Source organism: Macaca thibetana, chromosome 6, assembly GCF_024542745.1.
Source record: "Macaca thibetana thibetana isolate TM-01 chromosome 6, ASM2454274v1, whole genome shotgun sequence".
Taxonomy (NCBI): Eukaryota; Metazoa; Chordata; class Mammalia; order Primates; family Cercopithecidae; genus Macaca; species Macaca thibetana.
The window spans coordinates 97426462-97447190 of NC_065583.1; the positions used below are offsets into that span (position 1 = coordinate 97426462).

Below are 20729 nucleotides of genomic sequence, written 5' to 3' on the forward strand. Positions count from 1 at the left end.
TGGCTGTCAAACTGGAATTTTAAAACAATGGAAATGACTTATCTAAAAACTTAGACAATTTGCAAAATGGCTGTGGCAATAACATCATGCAAGTGATGAGACCAACATCAAAATAACTGACACACGATCCCTGATATTAAGTCACTTGAAATATTGCTCTGACATACATTTATCTAGTATTTTTGATTCCAAGAAAACAGACCCACTCAGTTTACCTCTAACATGAGGACTATTTTTAAGTTTGTATGTTAACCACATTATGATGAAGGCTTACATACTACTTGAGTTTCTGCCTCGCTTTCTCATTCTCATTCGCATTATTCCTATTTGTAGATCCCACCGTCTTTTAGAACTTTTGCTTCTTTCTGTTTTTACTCTGCTTCCTTGTCTGCATGAGTGATGAATTTAAATTTAATAATATTCCTCATCTTAATTAATAATAAGTAGTTCAAAGGATTGTGCATGAAAAGGTTAACACCAAAAAAGCAGTCAGTTTATACGTGTTCCTGAGAAAGAAAACAATTCATTTAGTATTATTCAAATGTTCTACATAGTATAGGAAAATATTATCTATTTATACACATTTAACCTTTTGAGTAGTCAGGAAGATTTTATCACAGGAGCTTTGGTGAATTCATTCATTATGCAAAACACTACAAAAGTTCCCACAAAGCTGTTATTAACTGTGTCCTAGTATTTGGTCTAATCACAAAAAGTAAAACTATTTTTTTATGTTCCTTGGGTAGCAGTATTATTAACCTAACAATATTGCAAAGTAATACATAAAATTCTGTCCAATGAAGTTGATAAGCCAATATGATAAGAATAAAGTATTTTTTCTAATGCACAATTATCTACCAAGTAATTTCTAGTGGACATCTCTGTGCCACTTAGCAGGGAGAAATAACATCTCTGATAGAATTTTCACTTGGAGAACTGTTGACATTTCATCACTTGGAGAACTGTTGACATTTCACTTGTTTTGAACGGCCCATTAATATTTTCTTAAACATATGTTTTCTGATTACAAAAGTATTCCATATCTGAACAGGAATACTTGGGAACCACAAAATTATTTAGTTTTATTTCATTCTAAAATGGAGTTCATTTAATCAACACACGTAACGTACCATCAGAGGCTATGCATATAATGTTTACATATTGTTACTTGGTTCTTTCTACAGTGTGTCTTCCCTTATATCTGCTTGGCCAAATCCCTTTTCAGATCTAAAGTTTGTCAATGAAACAGACATTATTTCTTCAGTGTACTTACTTTTCTCCTTGGTAACACCTAAAATACCTGCATGAGTATTTTATGCATACCTGGATAAGTTGGGCATTTGATAATTTCAGGCAGTTGAGTGACTAAGATTTCTTTGAGTTTAATAAGAATTCATTAGGGAGAAAGTTACCTAAGTTATCTATTTTGGTTGGTGTAAAATTGGGAAGCAGATGATCACTTGTTTAAACATAATGAACAGGCAACTGGATACATTTAATCCAAGTTTAAACTGAATTTTATAAAAGAAAAAATAGCAGAAAATTGCATAGTATTGGTCTTATACTTTTGAACAATATGTAAGTAAAAATGAACTATTGTTTTTCACTCTAGTCACACCTCCACTACTTCCAAGAATATGACAGTACATACAGTTTTTGAAATTTTAGGAGCTGGATAGACAAGTAAATTGTCTACAAGGCTGCTTTTATTACTTGCTGAGGTTTTTTTGTTGTTATTGTTGTTTTTTTTTTTAGTACTCTACCTTAACAATAAAGTACTAGAGAGAAGTAAATACCTATAAAAGTCATATTTCAGTTAATAATTCATGTGATTAATTAGTCATGCTTTTGAGAAATGGGAGTTAAAACTAACTTTTCAAATGATTGCAAAGTGTGTGGAGTAAACATAATCAATCAATTGATTTAATTTACTCAATTTACTTTCTAATCTGTTGGCAGAGATAATGAACGTTGGCTCTACATTAAAATGAATATGATAGAAAAGAGAAATATACAGTGAAAATCCAAGTTTATGCATATATGAATGTTTAATTGGTATTTTGCTTATTCATTCTAAGGATTGTTGTGTACATACATAAAACACAAGACTATTAGAAACAAATTTAACCGCAACAACAAAAACAATCTGTGGTTGGGACACAAAGTTCTTGATAAAGTAATGATAAAAATTTTGAAATTTATACATAAACTTTTACCTTTTAATGCTAAATCAGACTAATGTCATAATTGCCCAGATGCTAGTTTCATGTTTGAAGATGTTAGCATTGAAAATTTATCCTGAGGCATTTTATCCTGAGGCACAATTTATCCTGAGGCATTTTCTTAAACAGAGAAGAATGCACGATACCATAATAGGCTTTCTTAAAAGAGGAAATGTGAACATAGTTAATAGTGTAGAGAGAAAATACACAGTGAGAGAAAGGAAAAATAAGGCCATAGAAGTTCTTGAGGTAGGCAGTTCAGCATGTTCCGTGTCTACGGATGTCTCATTATAAAATTATTCTGACTTTAGTTTCTAATAAACTGCTTCAGCTGTAAAATCACTTTCAATCTTATAAAACAAAAGCATTAAATGTTATACTTCTGCTTTGCACAAGGAAGAGGCTCAGTAAATATCAGTTAAATGTTGAATGAATAACAGTCTATGTTGAACCTTTAGTCCAAAAGCCACAGCAGAACAACGGTGATGGAGAACACAAAGTGAGTTAGATCACTGTTCTACATCTTTATAAACATGACATCTAAGTGCCCTGCTCATTATTTTTTATAGTTTCTCTGCACTCCTTAAGGCATATGCAGCAAACAGAACACCTCCACCGCATCATGTTACAATGTTTATCATGACCCGTTGGTAATAGATGTACCTGGGTTCAAATCCTGGCTCTAAGACTTTAGGGGATTTACTTAACCTCTCTGAGTCTCAATTGCCTCAATTACAATTGGAAATAAAGATACTCTTCATGGGGTTGTTTTAAGGCCAAAATGCCTGACATGTTTTTCTCTGCAGTAAGTATGTGCAGGCTTCATTTGTATATTTTAGGAAGGCCTGTGAGAGAAAAGATAAATCCATACCTTTGGAAGGGGAGCAGGAAAGAGGTATGGATGGTTCACCTAAATAAAGGAATCAGCACGTTTGGATATTACTTATCTTAGTTTCAGAAGACAAAGATATTAGATGAGGAGATATACCAGAGTGAAGTGCACTTGAGGTGAGAATGGGTAAAATGCTACAAGAGTTTGCATTGCAAGGTAGGGAACCACCCTAGAGGGAGATACTGTCTGCTGTGTTCACCTCAATTAAATTGATCAATGATGTTTTTGAGCAGCTGTTACTTCCAGGCACTTTAGAAGATGCAAGGGATGGGCCCATTTATCGGACAGGACCCAGATATAACCGTTGTTTGGAAGAATTTATAATCTAATGTGGAAGACAAATTTATAAATATATAAATGCCCATTAAAGGTATACTTAAATGCCAAGTGCTGTGATACACATATGCTTAGAGTCTTTTTGTACCCCAGGATTGGCACAATTAACTCAGTTTGGGGGAACGCTGGGACAGGGAAGAAAAGGACAGAGACGTGAGCTGCAAAAATATTTCCTACACTGTCATCTAAATAAAATTCAGTCTAAGGTTTGCAGTTTGATATTGCTAGAAGGTAAATTTCAGGCAGCCAAGAAGATGACCTTTTTTTTCTGACCAATGGGAACCTATTGAATATTGAATATATATATATATATATGTGTGTGTGTGTGTGTGTGTGTGTGTGTGTGTGTGTGTGTGTATCTTCTAAGATGGTGAACTGGTCAGATAATTGGGAAGTTTATTCTGAGTGCAGTGTATAGGATCAATAAAGGGGACTCCATTAAGAAGGAGGCAGTAGTACAGGCAGTGAGATTCGGGGCTACAACAGAATTGGCTAGATGAGAAAAGAGGACAAATAGGAGAATGAGTTAAGCAGTCAAATTAGCACATAATTTAATAGCTGATATAACTAATACCATTTATTCACAACTTCACTTAAAATATTAAATTTTGTTGTTTTAAAATCTTTTCCAGATAGAAACTTCTGAATTAGTTATCAGTATTTTGACTTCTCACTTTCAGCAACTATGTAGATAGTAATGAAACAAAGTTGGAAGGGTTAGACCCAGACTCGTAAAGATTGCTCAGCATATGTACACCAGAGTATAATCACTAGAGAAGATCCACCTCCTTAATGAACTAATGGTACAGATACCGTATACTGTATACTATAGACAATAGCACAATATAATTCTAAATCATTAAAAGAGCCTGATTTACTTTTCATTTTGTAGTAGTCCCCTCCCTACTGTCACTGTTACCCATTGGTATATATGAATGCGGACTCAGTGGCAATCTTTCTACTGAAATTACAGATCTTTTAGGAACACAGATGTTTAGTGTTATTGTTATTCCTTTTTATATTTGTTAACTTAGTGCTTAACATTTCTAACCCCTAACAGGCTTCAGAGTGTGCAGTCAAACCTTAAAAAGATCGTACTCGACCCGTGTCTTTATGAAAAAGAGACCTGTATAAGGACATTTTGGTTTCATGTGATTAAACTATCTTTGTTTTCTAATGCTACTGATACACTTTCAAAATGCTGACTTCCAGTCAGGATGACATTTGGATATACCCAAGAACAAAACTAATGGAAAGGAAGGTTAGGAGTTTCTAATTTTATTTATAAAACAGAATTTTTAGTCATGGACAAGTAATTAATAATGACAATGGAAAAACTGCTCTTTTTAGATGATTTTCGTGCCACGGCATCTGTGTCATCTGAAGGAGTAAGGAAACAGAGTCCTAAACTCCAGGCGTTACATTAACAATCTTTATAAAAATGATAAAATATTTAAAGTAGTATTTTATCAAGCTTCCTTTCATCTGTCTCCTCTTCAACCACTAGTCAGCCAAGTGCTAGGCAATGCTGAGGTTGATGACTGGAGAAGGAAGATGCAAATATAGTAAGAATAATCACTCCATTCTTTAGATTTTAAGTGGATATTGCTACCTGCTTGACTTCTGTATCAAAATATAAGCCACACTCCTATAAATAAAACAAAAAAAGCCAGAATATTTTATTGGACCACCTGAAATTTCTTATCATGTGCTTTTGACAACTCTTGTGCAAAGGTGTGCAATCCCTGAATTTACCATACTTTTTTTTTTCTGAAAAAAGTATGATACTTCATAAGAAACCAATAGTTATGCATAGTTTTTTTAAAAATCTCAAAAACAGATTATGAAAAGAGTTGGCTGGGTACCACGGGGCATTTTGTGAATTTTTTTCCCAAGATATCCCCTTTATGTCCTTAGAAATTGGAAACAATGAATATTAACATTCTTCTCAAATTGATTGGAAATATAAGTCATGATGAAACAAACAAAAAAAGGATATGCCGAAGATACAGAAATCAGGTATTATTCAATTTGGGGGGAAATGGTTTGTTACTTTACTCTCATTTATGGACTTCAGGAAATGAGATTTCTTTGATTGGTCCAACAAAACTGCCAGCAGGTAAAACTTTATCTCCGTTTATCCTAAAGATAAGATTACTCAGATATTAAATTGGGGGGAAAAACTCGATTATAAAAGTGCTTTTCAGAGTTGTAATCTGGTTTATCAAAGTGTTAATATGAAAGTTTTCCACAGGACATCCTCATTTTGCACCACAATGAAGAAAAGTGCTTGACAGACCCAGACCTATTTTAAACTAAGATGATTTAATTAGTTATTTTTATTTCCAGTGAGTCTGGCAATATACTGTGGGGAATCATTTCATTTCCATTCATTACAAGAAGCCATAGTTTATATTTCCCCCAGGCAAAGATTTTTATCTGACAATTTGAATGCTTTGGTGACAGAAATATCTGATGATAAATATGGTATTAAGGAGATGCCAAGTGGCGTGATAGTTTGAATCATTTTCAGTAACAGCTCATGATTAATAATTGTGCTTATGTATGTATTCAATTATTGAATAACGTTTTGCATGGAAAATGGGAGTAGATGTTCTACTCCATTTTTATTTCTGTGAAAAAAAAAACGAATGCATGTAAAACATGGCTGAACTGGTAGCAGATGTTTAAAACACGTGTCTCCAGGTAGTAAAAGAGGTCAGTCTCCTCCAACTACGACTTTTTAATCTCTTATTTTTGTTTTATTACAGTAAAACAACAACAATGTAAAAGCTACCATTTCCTGAAGGCATGTTTGTTGCCGTATAGTTTACTATGTGCTAACCATGTATTATTTCAAACTTATGAAACAAACCCGTAAGATGGGTGTTACTCTCCCTGGAATACACATGATTAACCAGCACAGTTCCCATACTTTGCTGTATATTGGTATCACTGTGAACTTTAAAAATATATATGTCTGGCTCGTACCCCAAGGCATTCTAATTTAATTGGTACTGTATGAGATGTGACCTGGCATTGGAATTTTTAAAAGCTTCCTGTGTAATCCTAATGTGCATCAAAATGTGTACACTACTGGATTAATCTGGAGCTGCTGAAAGATTAAGCAATTTCCCCAAAGCCACATAGCTGTTAAGTGGTGGGGTAGAAATTCCAACTCAAAACTTTCTGGCATCACAACTCAAATGCTTCCATGAAGTAGGACACACTTTTTCTTTAGGGTTCTGTTCAGAATAGAGACTTTTGCACCTGTATTTGCCTTCATGTCCTTAACCAAAATTGCAATGAGGGACACTTTTGATAAACTGATATAATAGAAAGTTTGTGAAGACTCAATAAGGTGCTTTGTGTATATTATAAGTTACCACTATACTATACTTGTTACCATAGTTGTTTCCCAATTAAATTACCTGCATTTGTAAATTGTATGATCTGATGAAGTTGTACACCTATAAATTAATCTAATTAATCTATAAATATAAACTGTATGATTCTGTTTTCTTTTTATCTTTTTATCTATGCAGCTTTAGTTAGCTGAGCTGATAACTTTTCAAAATATGAAAGCACTAAGGACATATTATCATAACCCCTTGCCTGAACAATTTTTAGCTCACTCACATAATCTTTCCTTTTTTTTTTTTTTTTGTAGTTTAAGAGGATTTTAGTAATTAAAGAAATATGTTAAACTAATGAGATACTTTCTTACTAATATAAGGTAAAATTTACATTTCTGGTTTGCTTTGTGTATTTTTATGCAATTGATCTTCCCTTTATATTAAAAGAAGAACTATATGCTGCTGTATCCATAAGACTATTAAGTTAAAAAATATCCATTTACTGGTTTTTGAAGCACGGGACTAAAAAGAATGATTTCTAAGAAAATCCAGTCACTGTTCTCATTTGTACAGAATTTTTAAGAAATGAAATTAATTCTGTTATTTTCATTTTGTGATAATGAATATGCATCATTTTATGTTTGTGACTTTATAGTCCCTACCTAGTTCCTGGTTCATCCCATAAATTAACATACTAGAGTGGTGACTTAGCCAACATTTGTAGAATGAAAATTTCTGGAGAAATTAGTCTTTTTTATAAAGCCAAAATGAAAAAAAAAAAAAAAAAAAAAGTATTAAGTCCTCTTTTCTTTAAAAGCTTAAGGGAAGCAGGTAATTCTATTTTTGGCTATTTTTTTTCAAAATTTACTGCTTCATAATGGACAAGCATAGGATTATTTAAAACTTTGTATTTGTCATATGTTTTTAATATGTTTATAAGAAGTGTATTTATTTACTTAATCACTAGGCCAAACCCTATAGCAATAAAGTATTCTGCTGCAACATTTTAGAAAATACTAATTTATCCCATTATGGATAGTTTGTTGAACACTGCTAATATTCCATACCCATTTCAGCAGCTAAAGATTTAAATCTAGATTTAATATTTTTAAATAGTTTCACTTGTCTAAAATGTATGTATGTATGTATTATTGGGTAGTATTAGCAAATTCTGTATATTGTTTTTACTACAAATATTGTTCAACAAAAATAAGCATTTAACCCGGATACTATATAATGTCAGCATATACTTTGTTGTTACATATAATAAATTTGAAAAGAAACAGAAGTCAACTTTCCTATTTCAATGGGCTGATCCATATTCATTCCAGTATGAATCTCTATTGAATAAGAGATAATGTATGAAAAGCTGGCTTAGCTTCAACAGGTTTATAATAAAATTGTTACTCGATTAAATCCTTCTAGATATATTTTTATAAGACTAGTAAAGCATCCTTTGTTTTAGTAGCTTTACATTTGTTATGTTTAAAGTTCTATGTTGAATTATTCCTTTCAGGATTACCAAAGCCACTGTAAATACAATATTTAAAACACTTGTGGCAATTTTATTTGTAGGAAGGTTCAGTTAGTAAATGCATATTATCAAGAATTCATCCTCTATTTTAACTTTATACTGGAAATGCTGGCAATTTATTTTTTTAATTTGGAAAGACAAAACACAGCACCGCTGAGGTTGTGACTTTGAGAGCAGGCTTGGAAATTAATTGCAGGAATGTTTAGGTCCCTGACCCAATCCTATTACTTCTCTGATTATGCAGGTATGACCTATTATCTTCTAAAGGAAAAAGACGTTCTTACATTTTTAAAAGTAAATGCATAATATAGATGTCTGTAGAATTCAAATGAACAAATCATCTACTATACTTTCCTAGGCTCCATTTTGCTCTCTGTCATTTCTTCCACAACTTTTCAAAGGGTACTAGTATCAGAGAAAGCTCAGTATGTCTTTTTTTGGCACCCTCAATGGCCTCCTGTTTCATCTCTTGGATTTTTTTTTTTTTTTTTTTTTTTTTTTTTTGACCTCTGGAACACTAAGATTTCATACTTGACCTAAATTAACATCCGGTGTGAAGAAAAGATAACTACATTTTACAGAAAACGAAATAACTAGATATAGCTGGTAACTGGGTTTGGAACTATGATTTATCTCTCAAATGAAAATCAGTGCCTGACACGGCAGTAATATTGCTTTATAACCAAACATCAAAGGCCTTAGGGCACTTAGCTTGATGTGCATTTGCCAAAAAATCTTAAAACATATAAATAACTTAAAAGCGTGCGAATCTGTCTTCTACACAACACTGTTTGAATATTAACGTTTTGTATTTGACTCACGTTACTTCAAGCAACTCAGTCCCTCTTTTAGCTTTTTAACCTTAACATTATACCCTTCTTAGCTCTTTCCTATGTAGATATATGTTTTGTCAGAAAGCAAGAACAGGTGTACAGCTACAGGTTTTTGAATTTCAGGCTTTTGAATTTACAGACAAATGTCTCATCAATCCACATAGTTTTTACCACTTGAAAAATCCAAATACTCTTCCATTTTAAAAGAATGCATCTTAAGCAAACTACCGTGAACTTTTCTGTTGTCCTACAGCAGAACTGTTTACTGTGATAAGAGGATAATCATCTTAGATTTTGTCAACTTTTGTGAATTATCTCAATAAGAATTTGGGCCTTTGAATGCTAGAGTCCATAGGCTCTACTATTTAAATAATAACCATTATTCTGCATCAATATGCTCACAAATCAGTTTGAGAAATATTAATAGACAATTTTTTATTATAGTTTAGTTTATTCATGGGCTTCATTTTTCCTGAATTGAAAACAATTAATTTAAACTGATAATATATCATAATTGGCTTGAGATAACACACAATGTGAAGAAAACATAGCCACATTTTGAAGGAAATCGCTAGATGGCTGATAATTGCATTTGTGACTTTATAAATGTGGTTTTCATTCCAAACATAGTATTTTCCCTACCTCCAAGAGCTGATGCTTATATATTTTTAAGCCTGCCAGTGAAGAAAGCATTTCTGATTTTAACACCCTCCCTGTATGTTGAATCCTTATAGTGATAATATCTACATTCAGAGGACTAATCCACCTTCAAAAAAGAAAGAAAAGTAATTCCAAAAAGCAATGATTTGTTTTAGTTTACTTTAACCTGTAATATTGAGAACTACCCATTTGTAAGCACTGTGCTAAGTGCTTTGAAAACCTAAATAATGCAAAAGGCATCGTCTCTACCTGTAAGAAGCGTATTATCTCAGAGGAAAAAAAAAAAAGAAGCACAAATTGCTGTTCCTCTTCATTTAACCTGGACACCTTCTGAGCTTTCAGTATGGAAAATAATAGAATACAGGTCCTAATAAAATTGAGAGAATGTTTTCCCAGCAAAATATCACAGAATCACAATATTCACAATTGTGAGGAAAATTAGCATTTATCTAAGCTATGCTGCCCATCTGATAGGAAGAAACAGCCTTTTCTTTAAAGTACACATGCATTTTATATGGAATCCAAGTAAGTTTAACTAATTTTTGAAAACAATATTGAGTATTTCTTAATTACTGGTTTTCCTAAGGAAGTTTACCGTGACTGTATGTAATGTTTATACCCTGATACAAAGACGCAATCGCTCAGTGTGGAGAGAGACTAACCTCACCAAGTGGAATTTTCATTCTCATTCCTTTGACGATGATTATTCTCAGTGTCATGACCAGAGGCTGACACCCAAGGGGTACTCTGCAGGAGTCTGGGAATGAGTAAGTGAATCTAAGGCTGTGTGGTGCATGTTCACCTTCACATTCTCACTCTGTATCTGGGAAACTTTTTGGCCATTTCCCCATCTCCTACAGCTGAACTGGAATATTCAGGCCCTGTTCCTGAATCACCCTTTCTTAAACTTTCCATTTTCACTCCATCCCTTGCCCTCTTTCTTCTGATACAACTTCCTAACACACTAGAAAAATGATAGCCTTGAGCGAAATCAAATCAAATGCATGGGGGGCTTAGCTGACAAGACTCATTAAAAAAAAACAAAACAAACAAACAAAAAAAAAACAAAAAACCTTTAGGGTTCCTATTAACCCTCAGTTCACAGCGTGAGAAAGAGTGACCTTGGTCCCTCCCTCACCAATTAAAGCCTGGTCTCAAGACAACTCTAAAATAAAACAAATGCTAGGAATAAAAGAAAGGCTGTGGTCCAAGTGGCACAGAGGAAAGCTTATATTTGAATCAGCATTAATTTCTGCAGTACTGGAGGTCATCACTAATCCATTCACCAGTCCTTGCATTCAGCACAAATATCACACTATACTAAGCACAGAAGAGGACTCACTCGTATAAGATGAGATGCTTGGAGAAAGGGAGGACTGGAGATGTTTAAAGGAGATTTGTTTCTTACATGGCTTTAATTTGAAATCCTTTCATTCTGAAGATGTCTGGATATTGAGATAGAACAAATGAAAGCAGTACATTCCTGTTACGGATTCAGCTGTGCATCTCACTTATTTGAAAGGCTTAATCAGCACACTCAGGAACAAGATGTGAGACATTTTGAGGCACTGCTTACTTGTCAGCTGCAAGATCAATAAAATGCAGAAGCCATTCTTTGCCGCACTCCAGAGAATGAGTTTGCAGAGTGAGAAGGACTCCACTTTGAAGCTATTTTATTCACATCCCACTTGGCCAAAGCAGAAAAGTAGCTCTGGGGAGGCACTTGAAGTTTGGCCCCAGCTAGCCCAGCTGCTCCTGCTAAACCTGCCAGGTGACTCACTTGCTCAGTATTAGTCTGAACAGCAGGGTGTCAGGTCAGAAGGCATTTCCAGTCTACTCAGACAATTCAGGCAATGTAGTTATTTTAAATGACTACGTAAAAGATGCCTGAAATCCTCTGGTAGCCAATGTTGAATGGACTCATTAATTTAGGATTATTGTTGTACCTGACAAAAGCAAGCACAATACCAAGGATGCATAAACACAGATCTTCCAGACAGGAAATGCAGACTACCATATTCTACTATCATATTCTATTTTTGTATTCAGCATTGATCGAATTGCCACTATGCCCTCTCTAGAGGTAACAATGGGGAATTTCAGAAATACCTGGTAATACTGTGTGGCACCGATTTGAAAGAGAAGAGACTCAGACCACTACCAGTTACATTTTTTTAAAGTAATAAATAAGTGCTCTTCTTTACTCAGCATATAAACGATTGCTAAAGAAGGCCTCTATATCTGTGTACCTTTGAGAGCGTGTAAGTGTAAATGATTTTTAATTAAAAATGAAGTGTACAAATAAAATGCTACCATATTACCTGCCATTTGTATTGTTTATTTACCTTTCATATTTATTTTTTAGAAGTAATTCCCTCCACAAATATTTATTAAATATTCACTAAAATTGAAGCTTGCTGCTAGATACTGTGAGGAGTATAATCTTCACCTACAAACGGGTTCTCTATCTTGTGGGAAAACAGATGGGCACTCATAAACATGTGGATGAGTTGTGGACCAGGGAAGTACTGGACGTGGTTTGAGCATAGAAGCAGATTTTCACATCTCAATCCTGTCCCTGCAGCCTGGTTGATATGAGAGATGTTGAAAGTAGCCCACCAAAATCAGTATAGCGAGAGAAGGAAGGCAAGACAAGCAGATCCTCCCACGTTCAATCCAACAGCAAGAATGATTTTTGATAAAATTTAAGAGAGGAATTTGGTCCAGTGGTGTTATTTGTGAAACATGGCCAATCTCAATGAAAGGAAACACCTATGTTTGCTCTCTGGAGCCTTTGAAACTCAGACACTCCATTTCTCTCCTCTACCTTGCATCTAATCATTACTAGTTCTGCTTACCTCTTAAATATTTCTAAACTCTTCCTCTTCTCCACACCTCTTTCAGGTCTGCATTATTTTTCACATGGACAACTGTAGTAGCTCACTCTTTGGACATAGTTTTGTCCCCTCTTAAATCTACTGTTTATGGCACAGTGGGAATGATCTAAATTAAATGAAAATGTGGTCATAGAGTCCTTCAAAAACTCCCCATCACTAACAGAACCAAATTCTATCATCACAGTCTTCCGCAAAATAATCTAGTATTTTTCTACTTCTGCACTTCATCTCTTAACCATTCCCCCACCAACCCATCTTGATCTCGTGATACTGAACTGCCTCTAATTCCCTCATCAGAGCAGCCTGTTCCCTGCCTGTATCTATCCTGTCTCCTCTCTCCACTATGCAAGCTCCTATTCTTTTCCAGGAATCATTTCCAGAGTCCCATGCTAGGTTATTATTCCCTTTTTTCTTCTCCCACTGAATCTTCTGCATTCACCATCACAACATCTGCCATATTATATAAAAGTGTTCTTATTTCTATGTGTCTCCCCATTACACTGAAGCCCCTTCAGGAAACCAGTACTGTAAACATAGCCAGCTCCTTCTTCCTGTTCGGAGATCAGACTTGGTGTAGCCTCTCAGAAAGACCATCTCTGATCACCTGACACCCACACTTGATTCACCCTTCTTTTTTTCCTTCATAGCATATACCGCTTCATGGTATTTTCTTGTTTAAGTGTTTGTTTATTATTTGTCTCTCCACTAGAGTATGAATCTTTTAAGAGCAGAGACCTTTTCTGCCTTATTTATCCCTTTGTCACCACTACCTAGAAAAGTGTCTAATATGTAGAAGGGCTTCAAAAAACACATATTTTCAAAACTGAATTAAATGAACAGATGGAGTAATGGATGGATGAGCATATACTTAGAGGTCAGTAAATTAATAAGAATGGAATTAGCCTATCCATATTAGATAAGCGGAATATAGGCCGGTGATGGTATCAGGCTAATTTTAGATTGAGATGTGAAAATCTACTTCTGTGCTCAAACCACGTCCAGTACTTCCCTGGTCCACAACTCATCCACGTGTTTATGAGTGCCCATCTGTTTTCCTACAAGATAGAGAACCCCTTTGTAGGTAAAGATTATATTCCTCACAGTATCTAGCAGCAAGCTTCAATTTTAGTGAACATTTAATAAATATTTGTGGAGGGAATTACTTCTAAAAATAAATATGAAAGGTAAATAAACAATACAAATGGCAGGTAATATGGTAGCATTTTATTTGTATTTATTGTATTTTATTTGTAGGAGACACACACCACTATAAACTCTAGGTATTTAATTCTGTGACTGAATGCCTGTATTGGTTCATTCACACATTGTTATAAAGAACTACCTGAGACTGGGTCATTTAGGAAGAAAATAGTTTAACTGACTCACCATTCTGCAAGCTGTATAGGAAGCGTGGCTGGGAGGCCTCAGGAAACTTACAATCATGGGGGAAGGGCAAAGGGGAAGCAAGCATGTCTTCCCGTGGCAGCAGGAGAAAGTGTGAAAAGAGATGTGCCACACACTTTTAAACCACCAGATCTCGTGAGAACTCACCATTATGAGAACATCTAAGAGGAAGCCCGTCCCCATGATCCACTCACCTCCCACCAGTTCCCTCCCCCAAGACTATGGATTACAATTCAACATGAAAGTTAGTTGGGGACACAGAGACATACCATATCAGTGCCATACATTGTCATGTACTGTTATAGTGGATCCCAACTTGTGAAAGCTCTGTTACATCCTGAATGTTACTAGTGATATCTTGTATGTTCATTCCATGCTAATGTTCCTGTTGCCTCCCCTAGGATGTGGAAGTATGGATGCCTCACATAATATAGCAGAAGGAAAAGATCTGAGTCAAATTTTGGAGAATTACTGAACTCTCCACATTAAATTAGAGTCATCTTTTGCAAGCTTAACTTCCCTCCTCACAATTTTTCTAATTCATTAAATAGGCCTGATAACATTTTTTTCTTGAAGTATTATTTCAAAGATTATATGAGAAAACACATATAGGTACAATTTTCAAACTTCAGAGTTCTCATCTGACATTAATTACTTCATCAAATATCATTTCATATATCTTCTCTCATTTGTTGATAGTAAAAGCAATGTATATTTTCATATTATCTTTCTAAGTATCCTGTTATTAATTGTTTCAGGTCACTTAATCTTAGGTGTATAATCATTTGCATTCTGAATTGTAATTCCTTCACTGGTTTTTATAACTGTTGGATTTAATAGAACATTGGGGAAGTGGATAGCACAGGCAAAAGGAAATTGGATTTTGAACCTTTTATTGTGATGACAACCATTTGATTGTGGTCCACATGATTAGTGAAGAAAATCTGCTGTTGTGATAACTTTGCAGAGTGAAATAAATCTAAGGCTTGGATTTGCTTATTACTTTACTGTTTAGGAGGAAAAAAGCCCCCCATAACAATGTTCAGTGCATATTTATTGGGCTTTTCCTGTGTACAAGCCACCATGAGCATCTAAGGATATAACAGTGAGACGTACATCGCTCCTACTCAAAGGGGGCTAAAAAGCCAGGATTACCTCAATTGAGGTCCTCTAAAGAGAAGCATGCAAATAACCTTACAGAACCAAGCTCATTATTTTTTCAGCAATTTATAGTTCCCAAAGCAAAGCTTTTATTATCTTTTTCACAACTGATAAATTAAGTGTCATCATAACCCCAATTTTAAAAAGTAGGAAAATGCAGAATCAGAAATTCAAAGCAGTACCTTGACAACTCACAGACTCACACTTCACTCAAGAACCCCCATCACAGTCATGCTTCCTTTGGTGGCCTTTTTTGAATATATGTAAGTGACAGAGTATGGTATGCAAATGTTGGAAATTGGGTTTTGGGGGAATATTTCTGTTTGTTTGTTTGTTTAAAGCAACAATATAGAATTAAGGACTGGTAATACTTGTAAATTTTACATCATGGCAATGAGATAGCTCATGCAAAAATACTTTGTATAAGATATAGCCCTAAATAAATATATCATGTCAATATATATTATTTGAATTGTGGGGGGTTTTTTGTTTTGCTTTTTTTGTTTTGTTTTGTTTTTTGAGATTAAGTCTCACTCTGTTACCCAGACCAGAGTGCAGTGCAGGTTGCTCACTGCAACCTCCGCCTCCTGGCTTCAAGCGATTCTCCTGCCTCAGCCTCCCGGGTAGCTGGGACTACAGGCACATCCCGCCACGCCCAGGTAATTTTTGTATTTTCAGTAGAGACAGGGTTTCACCATGTTGGTCAGTCTGGTCTCAAACTCCTGATCTCAGGTGATCCGCCTGCCTCAGTCTCCCAAAGTGCTGAGATTGCAGACATAAGCCACTGTGCCCAGCCTGAATTATGGTTTTTTTTGAAAGAATTAATATGCAGGACTAAAGGGCATAGCAAAGACTGGGAGCCTTATGGCAGAGTGAGTTGCGCATATATATTTTCAAAATCACTCATTGGTATTTGACTTATATGATAATACAACAGTTCAGAGCCAATGGGTTTCCTGATATGTTAGCTACTAAAGGGAGGCTGATAGATTAACCAACGAAGTAGAATTATAGGATATTGTGATTTGAGATGTACTCTCTGTTTTAAAATAGTTACAAATTCTGTGAAGATATCTAATTCAGCATAAGGTCTTAAGAGGTATGCAACTAAATGGCACAGAGTTATTTTTAAGTCTGTCCTACAGCTCATTAATCAATTCTGGCTCTCTAGCTCTGCTAGTCTACTTACTGGCCTACAATAAATGGCCTGCAATAAAAGATCTCCCTGCCTGCTTCATTTCTCCATCCAAACATTTTACGAACCAAGGACAAGATGCTTGAGACCCCTTTGATGACAATATTATTAAAAAGCTAGGCTCCTGCCATTATTAAAATCACAGTGTCATCATGAAAGTTTCTTAGTACGTTTATGAAGTCTGTAAAGATCTTGAAGTTTAAAATGGAAAGCAAAATAAGGGTCCAAAGATTTAATATCTGAACTTTTAACATTAAGTTTTTGGGAATGTGAAAACCAGATTATTATCTGCAGCTCTTAAGACTTCAGTTCTACTAATGAATGGCTTCTTAATTTAATGATTCTAAAGAGATATAGTGTACCTTCATAAAGTGCTAAACAGTCTTAATTACATGTTAAAAAAAGATCTTATTATCTAAATTTATCATACCAAGTAACTTTTTGTCAATGGCAAAGATGCAATTTATACTGTATTGATATTGTCTTTACTAATACAGTCTGATGAAGATAATTACTCATCCATATATTTTTATCTTCTTTATAAAAAAAAATTTAAAAATTTGAAAGCCGTCAGAGCTACTTACTATCTGAGCATGGAATAGAAAAAGAAGCATGTTTATGACAATTAAAAACATGGTTAACAATGAGAAATATCTTCCTAAATTTCAAAAATATTATAATTCGTCTGCTAATTTTTTTCATGTTTTCAACCTCAATCTAAGTGTAAACATTTAATTACTGACAACCGTTGGATTTTGATAATAATTAAAATCTAAAATGTACTTGGTCATAATCACCAATCAAGTTGACGTGCATATACTGATATTTAATAGTGGCAATGAACTTCTTTCTTATTTTCAAAAATTCTGATAAATTATTGTAGTATATTTTTATAATACAATTATCGTATATATTATACAAATTTAAGTTGGCAAAATATTCAGTATAGTATATGAAATGTTAATGAAATCAAGAAAATATTTTCATTATATCATATCCCTACTTATTCTGAATTTTCAAAACTGAATTTAAAAGAAATGTACCTTCTGCTGAAATTTTATAAAGCAATTAAGAATTTGTATATAATTTTATATATAATACAAATATATATGTAATTTTTAAAGATGGATTTACCTCCATTTGTAATTTGAAAAACTAAACACATTTGGTATCTGAGAACATATCGTTTGAGCATAATGTGCTTTAATCTTAGTATTTTAAAATTTCATCGGAAAATTTTCTTAAGTTTCTCAGTTGCAAATTTAAAGATATACATGCAGAAGCCCAATATGTAGAATTGTGAATTTGGAACTAAAGTGCTAATAAGTATTTTAATATCTTGATTTACTGAGTGACACATTGTCACGTATAATGTTGTCAAAGAGTTTACCTGCTCTCTTTATAAAAATAATTTGTCTACATATATTTTATAATTTATAACATATCATGGGGTATTATAATAATATTTTTAAATGTTAACAGATTTACCCATTTCCCTTTTGTTGTGGAGGCATAACTGATCGTGGCTATAAAAATTTAAGTTATAAAGTTTATAGACATGAGAAATGCTAAATCAATACAAAAATGACTGACAAAAACTCAGCTTTATGATAACCAAGAAATAATGGATGGAAAGATATTTGTTGAGAGCTTATAATTTCTGAGGCATGCTAATCTCCAGGAAAATAAAATATGAGATAAGCCTTTCAAGAGCATTATGCTTTTGTTGACGTGATCAACAACAAAAAACTATCAGTACAGACACCAGAATCATAATGCAGAAGGGAAGTGTCTATTTAAAGTGACTACTTTCAAAGCTAAGAAAGAAGACAGTGTCATGAGAAGCAAGAATTGTTTCCTTAATGTAGAGATCAATAACAGATCTGTAAAGGAGATGAGGAGTAAATGGCATGGTAGTGCAAATTCAAATCATTAAAAAAAAAGTCCTGGCCGGGCGCGGTGGCTCAAGCCTGTAATCCCAGCACTTTGGGAGGCCGAGACGGGCGGATCACGAGGTCAGGAGATGGAGACCATCCTGGCTAACATGGTGAAACCCCGTCTCTACTAAAAAAAAATAATACAAAAAACTAGCCGGGCGAGGTGGCCGGTGCCTGTAGTCCCAGCTACTTGGGAGGTTGAGGCAGGAGAATGACGTAAACCCGTGAGGCGGAGCTTGCAGTGAGCTGAGATCTGGCCACTGCACTCCAGCCTGGGCGACAGAGCATGACTCCGTCTCAAAAAAAAAAAAAAATAATAATAATAATAATAATAATAATAATAAATAAATAAATAAAATCCTATCAAATCTAAAGACATATGTTGTACATGCATTATTTCGAATATGTTCATACTTTTTCCTGTTTTTGTTCTCAGAATGCTCAGGCCCATTGGGAATTGAAGGTGGAATTATATCAAACCAGCAAATCACGGCTTCCTCTACTCACCGAGCTCTTTTTGGACTCCAAAAATGGTATCCCTACTATGCACGTCTTAATAAGAAGGGGCTTATAAATGCGTGGACAGCTGCAGAAAATGACAGATGGCCGTGGATTCAGGTAACAGATGGGATGGGACAAGGTTAATGTTACAAGTCATTTTTAAAGGATTCTGGTCATTTTAAAAAGCAGACAAGTGAGAACTCAGTGTGACTCTTCCTTATGGTCAGAGGAAAGGGTAATTTAGTGAAGAGTTCAAATTAGCTCACAATTCTGATAAGTAAAAAACATGCACATTCCATTAAGAAGCTGGTTAAAAAGATCAAAAACGTTAAAAATATTCAGGTGTAAATACCACTATTTTAAGGTGCATATCAAAGAAGGAGACTTTCTGTATTCCGTGTGTTCGTTACCACTGTGTTAACATTTAGCAGCAACTTATGATACTTCAAGAACATAAAAATTACATCTATTTTTTTTCTACCTCTAAGAAGTGGGTCCACAAATGCAAGTATAAAATATACCATGAATCAAAGTAACAATACCTCAAATGCACCTTCTTTCAAGCTGAAGGTGTTTCATTTCATAGTGTTATTCATTCTCATCAACCAGGTGTTTTTTAAAACGGGAGAAAACAACAATATACTGAAATATTAAGTGATTTCCCAGAGTGGGTAGCAAGGCCTACAGCTTATATTTCTGTGCATTTCAATGCTTTTTGAGCATTTAGATGAACTATGTACTAGGAGTACAGAAAGATGATCAAAACTGGTGCCTGTGAAACAGTAAATCTCTGTTGGGGAAAGCACATTAGTAACTATCTAACAAATTGTTGATGTGTACTAAAGGGAGGAAGAGTTCAGTATACTGTGGTCAGAGGAAGAATCCATTAATTATCTTGAGAAACACACCTGGGGCAGATAGCTTTTGAGCTAGACCTGAGAAGGATGGCTTTCAATAGAGACTAAACATCCAGGGAATAGCCTGATCAAAGGTGCTATGTGACAATCTGGGGAATATTATGCAGAAAATCATGACTTGAGTAAAGGTTGCTAGAGGGATATGTTCAAATGTAGTGTATGAGTTTGCTGTGCTTCAGGTGTCATACTAAAAGGTATTAGCCTTATTTCAGTGTAGTAGGGAGATATTGCAGAATTTCGATTAGTTTAGGTGATTGATCTGTTCTATCTGTTGACTACATATTTTAAGTCAAAGAAGCATGGAAATCCCTGATGTGACATAACTATACAAGGACTAGTTTACAGGCATTTGGTATAAAGGAAAAATGATTTATGGCTAAGAGGCAAGGCTTCCATAAATGAAAAACTGGGCCAAAATCTCCTTCAGATTCTTTCTTTGTTCATGTTTCTTAGGCATTCTTATATGTCTCATAAACATTTCTTTTATCTATAGAGCTCTATAAGGTTACGTGAAGTTCTTGTTGTGTTTTATGAATTTATATTTACATGCATTTGTTAAAATTGCTTCTTAAGTTATACTTGACTTTTTCAGTCTATAGACATGTATGCAAAATGAACTCCAGATAGTGAAAATGGCACATCTATACAGTTTTGATTGCACTCGTGAAGGATCAATTAAGGTTTAAAATATGCATAGAATAATAGAAAATAATTATATCATATTTACTAATGAATGATCATTCCAGAGACATTTTTAATCACTCTAGTTGAAATGCATTTGTAGGACTGTGGTCATGATAAAACTTTAGACATTAATATTCATAGCTGAAATTCAGAACTGTTGAGAGATGATATCGCCAGTTTACATCAGGGTTTCTGTTTGA

The 20729-nt window shown here is 34.4% G+C and overlaps 1 protein-coding gene across 1 annotated transcript in view; it reads left to right on the forward strand.

Moving 5' to 3' along the window:
- EDIL3 (EGF like repeats and discoidin domains 3) overlaps positions 1 to 20729 on the forward strand; it is a 456634-nt gene that overhangs the window by 275769 nt on the left and 160136 nt on the right. Inside the window, exon 6 of the mRNA XM_050795163.1 lies at positions 18864 to 19045. Coding sequence (XP_050651120.1) covers positions 18864 to 19045 — 182 coding nt within the window. The remainder of the gene's footprint in view (positions 1 to 18863; positions 19046 to 20729) is intronic.